General features: G+C 32.8%; 1 protein-coding gene across 5 annotated transcripts; it reads right to left on the bottom strand.

The window, feature by feature from the left end:
* Window positions 1-456: 456 nt before the first annotated feature.
* On the bottom strand, window positions 457-5,210 carry LOC114412479 (adenylyl-sulfate kinase, chloroplastic-like). 5 transcript variants are annotated; one of them, XM_028376397.1, is made up of 8 exons: window positions 5,051-5,210; window positions 4,642-4,903; window positions 3,648-3,788; window positions 2,256-2,405; window positions 2,026-2,144; window positions 1,815-1,899; window positions 1,567-1,613; window positions 457-1,051 (listed from the first exon to the last, which is right to left on the bottom strand). In XM_028376397.1, the coding sequence occupies exons 2-8, from the start codon at window positions 4,901-4,903 to the stop codon at window positions 953-955; spliced, it is 903 nt and encodes a 300-aa protein (XP_028232198.1). In that variant the 5' UTR covers window positions 5,051-5,210; the 3' UTR covers window positions 457-952. The 5 variants fall into 5 exon arrangements, with proteins under 5 accessions (XP_028232198.1, XP_028232201.1, XP_028232197.1 ...); XM_028376400.1 differs by lacking the exon at window positions 5,051-5,210 and having other exon boundaries at window positions 3,648-3,771; window positions 4,642-4,823; XM_028376396.1 differs by lacking the exon at window positions 5,051-5,210 and having other exon boundaries at window positions 4,134-4,778.
* Window positions 5,211-10,711: the final 5,501 nt, after the last annotated feature.

Raw genomic sequence — 10,711 nt, 5'->3', positions numbered from 1 at the left:
GACATGAACCCAGATATCATTGTGCAGTTCTTTTATTCAGATCGTGCTCTACTTTTTAACAGATTGCTATCAGTGTAACATCCATTACCTCCTCCCCCATTTTGTCGTCGTCTATTTTTCCCTTCCTATGCTGATTTTGCTTTTCCTGGACAGACTACTTCCTGCTGTTCAAACTTCATTTATCACTAGCCAAGAACCTAAAAAGCAACAAGGTTCACCAAACCACAAGTACCCCTGTTCACCATACGTTGGATGCACCTTGAATTTTAATAGCTTGTCAACTATCCCAAGCATAACTCCTCACTTGTAAGTTAAAAGATATGGCTTTCTAGACAAACACTTCTAAATTGCTAAAGTCAACCAACGATCGTTGACTTTGAAGAATTATATCTATATTTACTGGGTCACCTTCATGTTATCCCAAAATGTATATCCCTTGCTGTGCTGACAGAAATGTTGAGAACAAGCACTCCCAGTGTTAATAGTTCCTATTGCGTTTACTTAGGATGACATAGATTTTCACTGGCGCTATACATTCCACAACAACCAATTGTTGGCTATAAGATACAAATTAGATACACTAATAGTAATAATTTCTTCATAGGTGTTGTACCAAGCAGCGCTAACTCCTTAGTCCTTCCTCAAGGCTCTACCCTTTTTATTTTGGCCTAAAGCAGATATGCAGGAAACGATGATTTCCTTACTGCTGGAAGGGAGAAATTATTACATGATTTGAGACTACCATGGTCCCAACTAATCTCCACTTGACATATAGTCGAGTGCTATCTTTTTTTTCTTTTAATTGAAAATGTCGACTATGTGTCAGGTAAAGAATGATTGGAAATATGGAAGGAGCAAGTTTTTATGCGCCAAAAATTACACACAATATAACTACAGGTTACAAGAAAGGACCCTTTAAAGCAATCAACAAAGAAAGGCTTTAAAAATGAAGTCAAGCCCGTAGGTATCCATTCTCCTCTAAGTAGGATATCACTTCTTCAGCCATATCACTGGGAGACTTACAGTTACTTCCTTTCTGTTGTAATACTATCTGCAAGATAAAGAAGGCTCAGGCTTATGAAATGAAATTGAAAAGTGGAATTAATAAAATGGAAAACAGGAAAACAATGATTGAGAATGGAAGAAATGAAAATTCAGCAGAAGTTTCAAAGGAAAACCGAGAGGCTCGGTTATTACGACATCTGGTTTATATGGTATGCTTATGATCTATCTATCAAACATCAGAGAACCCATAGAAAAGGAAAAGGAATATGAAAAAAATTAGAAAATGAAATAGAATAAACTACCCCTCCAGAAGACAACAAATTTTCCCTCAAGTTTTTACACCATTTTTACACCGGTTAATGGTGACTCAGTTATTCATTAACAAATTGTATGTTTAATGTTGATAATGACTCAATTATTGATTCACAGAGTTACTACATATCAGTAACAGGTTTTCTGTTCTTTAACCAAATTATATAAACCAATAATTGAGACATCATTTAACACATCTAAAAATGGCAAGAAAATAATGCCAACACACACAACACAACAAATTCACACCTCACAACTACTCGGTGGTTCATATGGATCATCTATACCAGTGAAACCTGCACAATACCAAATAAATAATTGAGACCCATTACAAAAATGATATCCCATAATGTTGATTAGAAAAAGAGAAATATAAACACGATATATGTAGCTTAAGTGCTGAACTGTTGATGTTAATGCAGTTGGATAACAAATCCAACAGTACACGATACCAAATTAGATTGCAAGCAGTAATATGAAAATTTATATCACAATACCTTTGATCTTTCCAGCTCGAGCAAGCTTGTAGAGTCCCTTTGGGTCCCTAGCTTCACACACATGTAGTGGAACATCTATGAAAACCTGCAACGTGTAAGCATTGTGTTAGCTATAATTTATGAAGAACCACTTCTAGTTCTATAATTGTACAACATATTAGCATATGCCAAACTATGTGTATCATTTGGATCACCAAAATAAGAATATTACCTCAATAAAATCTCCTTTTGGCATTAGTGCTCTGCATGCATCTCTATCCTTTTGGTATGGTGATATTAAACTAGTGATGCAAATAACACCAGCATCTGCAAAGAGTTTAGCCACCTCACCTGAAAATTTTAAATCGTGATGTCTAATTATTAATAAAACAATAAAATATAATCGGAAGATATCAGGGAAAGCATTTAGAAAGCAACATAAGAAAAAACAGATAAACTCACCAATCCTTCTAATGTTTTCAGAACGATCTTCTGCTCTGAAACTAAGATCTTGGTTTAGACCATGCCGAATATTGTCACCATCAAGGATGTAAGACAGTTTTCCTTTGGAGTGCAAGCTTCGACTCAAAGCACATGCAATAGTGCTTTTTCCTGCAATCAATATTAATGATCAATGAGTCTGGAACAGAGGGAAGAAGGAATGGAGTAATGGTATCTAGATTCTAGAAGAATGAAAAGTAATGGTGTATTCTGATATATGCAAAAAGTAGAAACTCATCACACAAGCTTTCATATTGTTCATCTGTAGAATTATATTTGATAACAAACATGAATTGCTTCAGCCAATGCCATGCCACAAGTTAGTTACACATTTTCAAGATATCATTACAAAATTTTAACTTGTATGGATTTTAATCTATAAGATCACCAAGATAATAAATTAAAAATAAAAGCAGATGACTATAGGAAATCTAGCTGCTGATAGCCTGATACTAATACATTATGTTAAGAAATAAGGGAGAAGCATAGTAAGCATAATTTGACAAGGATCTACCATGTATTACACTCTATACCTTGTATTAGACTTAAAGGCAATGCAGCATAGATAATAAGCAAAGAAAATTCATTCTGACTGGGTAGCTGATCTAATGCAAAAACAACTACAACTTTTATTTCACATGAACAAGTGTTAAACTAAAGCTGAGCTTAAACCACAAAAGTAGTAGACCTTGGTTGTACGGTAGGCAGGTGAAAATCAGTAATTTGCACAATGAAGATTCAACAGCATAACTTTCTATGGTAATTTTTCAGTGCCAATACATGATCCATGTAGGAGATAAATTAATTCATCTGATGGAAAAATAGTAGAACTATGTGTTGGGTGATTGTAAGTGCTTATTATGGATCTATATAACCATATGCCAAGATTAGTTACAAGCACTAAGTCTGCAAGTCTGCTGTTGCATTATTATGATATATTCTAGAAAAATTGAAGAGTAATTAGTGTGTTTCTTTGGTGACTTTCGTCATGTCAATTGTTAGGGAAAAAATTATCAACTGTAGCTACAAATAGATTAAAGAAATGAGGTGGAGAAACAAAACACTGCAACATTTGAACTACCACTTGTACACCAACATAAACAGTGACAAAAAAAGGAGCATAAACCAAAACGAATGGTCACTGTTTCTGTCAATCATTGGATGTAAGACATCAGACAACATATAACAAAATCACATGAAGCCTACCAGAGGAACAAACCAAATCACCGATAGAATTTAGAACCCTAAAGGAATAGGAAGTGTGGACTCTATTCTTGCTCACAACCATGCTTCTCTTGATTAAATGAACTAAGCAAACATTCAGATACAATAACCATAAAAAATGCCACAAACCTGAACCACTGAGGCCAGTTAGCCATATAACACAGCCTTTTTGCTGAAGCAGCTGCTGTCTATCTTGTTTCTGAATTGGACAGTCATGCCACATAATATTTGTCGAGTTCGCAACATTTGACATCTGGGAGAGATTTTTACCTAGTTAGATAATAGATTGGTTAACTCTGAACATTTTGAGCCCTAATTCCCTCAAGAATCATATATTGGTTCGCTTCAAAGGTAGACATCAAATGACAGGGAAAAAAAATTCAACTACCCATACGTATGCATCAAGATTCAATCCTCACACAATTATTCAACAAAGTCAACGAGACTTCCAGTTCCACTCACAAAATTCTACAAAGAAATCTTCTGTTTCACTTAACCTCTAGAAGACTCAAAAAAACATTTCAAGCCTTAAAAGACGAAGACGAATAGGATAAAAAAAGTAAGAATCGCCATTTTTTTCTTCTATTTTTTTACGAGCACAAAGAAGATGCTTACCAGAAAAGTCACCTTTATCAGCTATCAAGAGCCACTCAACAAGAATATGTTCGTTTTTCTTTTGGGCAAACAGATGAATCGATTTTACATTGAAAGTTCGGCACAACACAGATGAAAAAAGTTGCTTGCTATATCTACACGGCACTGAATTATGATTATGACCCACGTAGCTGAGGTCTACAAATTTTAAATGGTTCAACACGAATCTCTTACTTCGCCGTCTTTTCCCATAATAATTATATCGTTGAATTTGTTTGCGCGTGACCAACTGAAACAGACGCATTTTTATTTTTATTTATGATTAAAAAAAGTAAGAATTAAGATTAAAGATTCCGAACGTATCAAAATTTCTCCGTGCACGGCCTTCTTACGGTATAAAGAAGCTCCTTGAAAATTACCTATAACAACGAGTCTTAAATATTCGCATTTCAAAAGAAAAAAAAAAAGACATTAATTCCAGATCTTGATAGCGAACTGAAAACGAAGATCGCAGAACCAGAAAACGCACCAGCATCAGAATCCTCCTTCGCCGTAATTGGCTTGAACCAGTCATCGATCAGAGAAGCGCTTACGGTTGCGTTCTCCTTCACCTTAATCGGCTTCGATCTCGCACGGAGGACGAGGTTTCTGCGACTGCGGTGCAATCCGGCGACGCTGATTCCGCGGAGCCTGGGAAACCCTAGCGTCTCCGCCGCCGGCGACGGTCCGCATACGATATTGCGGAAGACTCCGGAGCGGCACGGCGGCCGCGGCGCCTTCGCGGTGGTCATCTGCGGCGGAGGAAGAAGAATCAAGCGGCAGAAAAAAACAAAAAAAAAAAGGAGAAAGTTAAGTGACTCTCTCTCCGTAACCGTTTTCTGTTACGGGTAATGTTTATAGTTTATATTAAGCTTAGTGCTGATTCGATTTGGCATTACTCGTTAGCAATAGCGAAGGCAATGAAAATTGAAAGCAGTGGCGGATAAATAACAAATAATTGACGGTACTCGCCACCCTTGATTGTGTCTGGTTCAATATGGAAAATTAAAGCTTGTATAAACGTTAATAGTATTTTCAAAGTTAATACACTGAACCACCGGATGTGCAACGATATAGTTTGTATAAACATTAAAATAGTAGTATATATATTTTTACCCTGGGTGAGATATATTATTTCCTCCTAACTCACATGTGAACAAGAAACCAGTACTACTTATGGTACTAGAATGTTGTTGTCCTAAAAGAATTTTGTTATACACATAAGATAAATCATTAAATCATTCTTTTAAATATGAATACAACATGATGAGAAAGGTAAGCGGATTGGACTCAATACATAAATCTATTTCATCCAACTCAACCCAATTAGATTTTTTGGATTGAATTAGATTATTGAATTGATTTTAGTTTATGAAACCTACTTAAAATTAGATTGGGTGTCGAGTTTGGAGTTTTGGATCCAACCAAAACCTAACCCGCATATAATTAAATTATTAGTATAGAAACCCTAAACAACACACGTGTCACGGTGTCATTCTCAAGCTAATGCATTCTTATCTTAAGTAATATATTATTGTGAAGTTTATACATTTTTTTAATAAATGATATTGTGAGTATATATTTATGATTTTTTTTCTTATCATATAAATAGCATAATGATTTGTGAATATTGATTTTTAAAATATCCTTACTATTTTGTAAAAAAACATATCTTTGTTATTTTGTAAAAAAACATATCTTAATGGTTCAACCGATAATTAACCCAATTCAATCCAATTAAAGTTAGATTGGATTGGATACGATTGACAAAATAAAAAAGGTAAACTCAATTCAATCCAACTAAATTAAGTTTAATTAGATGGGATTGAAAAAAAAGAAGACAAAACACAGCCCAATCCAAGTCACTTACACCCCTAACGAGGACTTTATATCATTATATCAACTATTTGGGCTAAAATAGTAGGATTTGGAGAGCTAAATTCTATTCCAACATTTTTTCTTTTAAAATGAAGAAAATATTTAATATTTTTAAGATGTTAAATACATTGGACTATCTTGTATGGAAAAATAAAGGTTGTTTCGAGAGTTAAATTCTATTTTTACATTTTTCTTCTCCTTAAAAAGTGGTATTATATAATTTTCATATTTTTAAGATACTTTTTTTTAGTGCATTTTAAGTTAAACACATTAATTAAAAAGAGTTAAATTGAGAGTTAAATTTCAGAGTTAAATTATATTCCAACATTTTTTTCCTTCTTAAATGAAGAAAATATTAAATTATTTTGTCTAGACATTCTTTTAGGATCTGTCGAGTCCTATGAAGAATAAATAAGACCAAGTTTTGAAATTCCTCAATCGCCATAAAAAGAAGAGTTCTACTGCACATACTTGACACAAAAGAAAGTGCTTTCCTGCCGTAATGTTTTTAAATGCCAATGATGAAGAGTGATTTTGCAACATGAAGAAGTACATCCATTTAATGCACACATTTAATGTCCCAACGACCACATTAAGCTTAGGAGAAGAAATATGTACATTTAGAGACAATATATACTTGATTGAAAGAGACCTATAAATACCAAAAGCTTTGAAGACATGAAGTGTGAACTGAAGCACTCATTATTCAAATTATTTTTGTAAAAGGATCTATGTAAATTTTTGTACAGTTTAGAAAAACTCTCAAAACACATTGTTCATCTTAAGAGAAAAAACTAAGTACTGAATTTGTTTATCCATCGGTAAGGCATTAGAGTGTTAGTCATTGTGCAATCAAACCAACAAATCTTCTAATTTGTGTTAGAGCCAACAATTGCTTGATAGGACAAAGAATACTAGTTGTAACAAGTTTGGAGAAAAGCTTGAGTGAGCCAAAAGTGGCCATGAAAAATACTTGTAACTTGTTAAAATTAGTGGAACTTGGCGGTTTACCAAGAACTAGATGTAGTCTTGGTGGTTGAGACGAACCAATATAATTTTTTTGTCTTATTCTTTTTATTTTCTCTTATACTACTTGAATTAAGCTAGAGTTTGAATTTGATCTTTGTTTTTGAAAAACTTTGTTGGTTTTATAAAGATTTGAAACTATCGTCTAATTCACTTTGTAAAAGTATGATATTTGTTTTCTTAAGTCTTACTTCATCATACGATGATTTTGTTGTTTACAAAAAGGATTTAAATTTAGTAAAAATCAAAATTCAACCCCCCCCCCCCCCCCTTTTTGTGATATTTGCCTTTACAATCTAGATTATCTCTTCCTATTGTGAATTTGGACAAGGTTTTTAACAAATACTCATTTTTTGATTCAAGTCCCTTGCATATTTCACATTAGGAGGGGGAAGATGCGAAGATAGTTTTGTCATTGCAGGAAGAGTTTCCTAGTGCCTTTTCAAGTTCTTCATTTTTTTAATTTCAAACCAGATAACTCTTTTTGACAACTCACTATCTTATCCACATGCCCTCTCAAATTTCCCTTAAGAAAATTGATGGTTTGAGATAATTTTTTAGCCTTTTCATGCATCTCATTGAAGGCATCTAAAAGCTAATAATAGTTTTCATCAAGTTCAGCTTCAGATTTGGAAGAACTTACCGTGCTTTCAACTTCACCATCCACCATAAGACAAGAATTTGCCTCTTCTTCATTTCTTGAATCGCTTGAAGTGCTGGAAGTATTCTTGTTGCACGCTATGCGAGCCTTCTTTTCTCCTCCTTGTTGTTTCTTTAGAAAGATTGAGCATTGAAATTTTATATGACTCGGTTTGCCACACTCGAAACAAGTAAAATTATAGGAGGTTGAGTCATTCTTCTTAAAGTTCTTCTTGTGTTGAAAGGATTTTCCTTTGGGATTATTCTTGTTTAAAAACTTCTTAAACTTTTTAACAATTAATGCTAGATTCTCAATCTCAGAACCTTCTACATTTTCTTCATCACTAGATGGTATGGAGGATTTTAGTGATAAGCATCTACTCTTCTTCTGTAAGAAAAATTAGTTTTCACAACACACTTAGCGAAATAAAAAGGGATCTATTTTCAGTTTAAAATATACTACTGCAAAAAAATCAAATGAACACAAACCTGAATATGAGCTATTGGAGTATAAAGTTCTTCAATATTGTGAAGACTCCACGTGTATCCACATCGAGATCCATCTCTGCTATCAACTCTTTGATGAGTGAAACTCTAAAGAGCAAACCCTCTTTCTACTTTTCAGGTATGAAACTAGGCTTGAACTTTTATAGTTTTTGTCTGGAGCACTTTGCTCTCGGGTAGATGCTTCTATTTGTGATGTTAAAAATATATGGATTTAAGCCTTTTTTCAAAGAGAAATAAGGAAAGATTTTATTTAAAATAATTTCATATTTCTTTATCTTTATAAAAATAAAAACTATCTTATATCTTTTATAAAATAAAAATAATTAATCACATGACTAAATATGATAACTAATAAGATGATTTAATCCTGATATGTAGCAATTGAATATTATTCTTATTTTATGGACAACTTCCAAATTTATAAAATAATACTATTTTTGTATTAATTATATTCTTGGTGTTAGCATAGATTATAATAATATTCCACTAAAATATTTATTTGATTAAATTAAATTGTCTAATTTAATTATCAAATAAATTATTTTTCTTTTGCAATGATTGGAACACTTGTTTGTGTATGATCCCATAGGTTCAATACTAAACCGATAGTAAATTAATTATAATCAATCTATTAATCAACCTAGGCGTGTAACAACACTCCTTAACGTCAGGATGACATAAAGCAACATCGTTTACCTTCAATAACCAATAGAAGAATAATGTAATATTTCCTTCCATCATTTACAACTCAAGGTTAACTCTAGGGTATAGTATTATTGTCAAACTCTAATGAGCTAACAGATTTAATCAATGAATGACTTAAGAAACTCTTTTCTTTTTTCATTCGATATTGCCCTAGCCAAGGTATTAATTATTATAGAGCTCAAACTCATTACCAAGAATTGATGGATTCCTTCTTGATTAATCATTAATTCTATAAGTATTTAATCACGTTCAATATTCATTCAACTAGTACCCTAAGGCATCAGGTGTCCGGAATTAAAAACATAATAAATAACTTGTTAATTACTATGATAATCTCATGTCCAAGGAAATTATTATATTTCTTCTTGAGAACTTCCTATTGATATATCAAGGTAATATTAACTATTAGGAATTTTCAATTGAGTCAGTTCGATGATGACATCCACATGTAAATCATTTATATATGCAATTTAATAAATGAGATCTATTAATCTTTATCCAATAAAGTGTTAGACAAATGACCTCAGTTATCTTAAGAAGGGGGGGTTGAATTAAGATACAAAGACTATTCCCCAATTAAAATTTCACTCTCTCTTTTTAGATTAACAATGCACCCTTAACATGAATTACTCAAAAGACAATTCAAAATAAACTTCTTTCAAGCCAAAGATAAATAGCAATAAATAAAAGAAGTTTAAGGGAAGAGAGAAATGCAAACTTGATTTATACTGGTTCGGCCACTTCCCGTGCCTACGTCCAGTCCTTAAGCAACCCACTTGAGATTTTCCACTTGTAAAACTCCTTTTACAAAGTCTGAACCCACATAGGGACAACCCTTCCCTTGTGTTCAGGAATCCTTTACAACAAGAGACCCTTGGTCTCTTAATCCCTTTTCAGAAGTAAGAAGAAGAGAAGAAGAAATCTCTCTTGAAAGAGATAGATTGTACAATGAAGATCAATCAAAATTCCTTATTGAATATGCAAGTGTTTGACCAAGGAATCTTTTTGAGAGGATGAGACATTTCAGTTCAGAAAAACTCTCTTAATCTTTTGAGAGGATAAAACTTTTTGGGCAATAGAAACTCTCTTACAATTCGTGTTTCCAAGTCACATATAAATAGACCTTTGATGGCCATTCATAAACCATTTGAATAGATGTGACTCTTGGAAGTTATTTTCTGAAAATCTCCTCTGGTAATCGATTACAAACTTGTGTAATCGATTACAAGCTTTAAAATTTGAATTAAAACGTTTATTAACTGCTGGTAATCGATTACCAATATTGTGTAATCGATTACACAGTCTAAAATTTGAATTCAAATTTTAATAGCTGTTGTAAACCATTTTTGGCCACTGGTAATCGATTACATCCTCTGGTAATCGATTACCAGAGAGTAAATCTCTTGAAAAAGACTTTTTAACTTAAATTTCTTGGCCAAACCTTTTGCTATTTCAATTAGGAATTCCCTTCCTAAAATACTAGTGATCTTCTTGATGTTGTATCTTGTATTCTTGAATCATTGTCTTGAATTAAACTTGAGAAGCGCATTTTCACCAAATCATCACGATCATCATCAAAACATCAAAGACAAAGGCTTTGCTTCTACATAAAGATCATTACATATATATTAATCTATCCGGATTATCCATATCATATTCACAATAATCTTACGATCAAGAACAATTTAAAATAAAATTATAAGAGACTTGTTTCTCATTTTCATAATTTCTATTATGATAACAAAACTTTAATTTTAATCAAGGACCTTATCAAGTTAACTATTTCATCAAACAATGTAAAAAAT

This window comes from Glycine soja, chromosome 5, assembly GCF_004193775.1.
Source record: "Glycine soja cultivar W05 chromosome 5, ASM419377v2, whole genome shotgun sequence".
NCBI lineage: Eukaryota > Viridiplantae > Streptophyta > Magnoliopsida > Fabales > Fabaceae > Glycine > Glycine soja.
The sequence above is the reverse complement of the archived record's forward strand: the minus strand, read 5'-3'. Positions and strand labels throughout refer to the sequence as shown.

What these genes read in the sequence shown, in the direction of transcription:
- LOC114412479 (XM_028376396.1), bottom strand. Translation starts at nt 4,416, where the DNA reads ATGCGTCTGTTTCAGTTGGTCACGCGCAAACAAATTCAACGATATAAT. An exon ending in TGATAAAGGTGACTTTTCTG is followed by an intron (nt 3,789 to 4,133) that starts GTAAGCATCTTC and finishes TTATCTAACTAG; the next exon opens with GTAAAAATCTCTCCCAGATG. An exon ending in TGAAAACATTAGAAGGATTG is followed by an intron (nt 2,145 to 2,255) that starts GTGAGTTTATCT and finishes TAAAATTTTCAG; the next exon opens with GTGAGGTGGCTAAACTCTTT.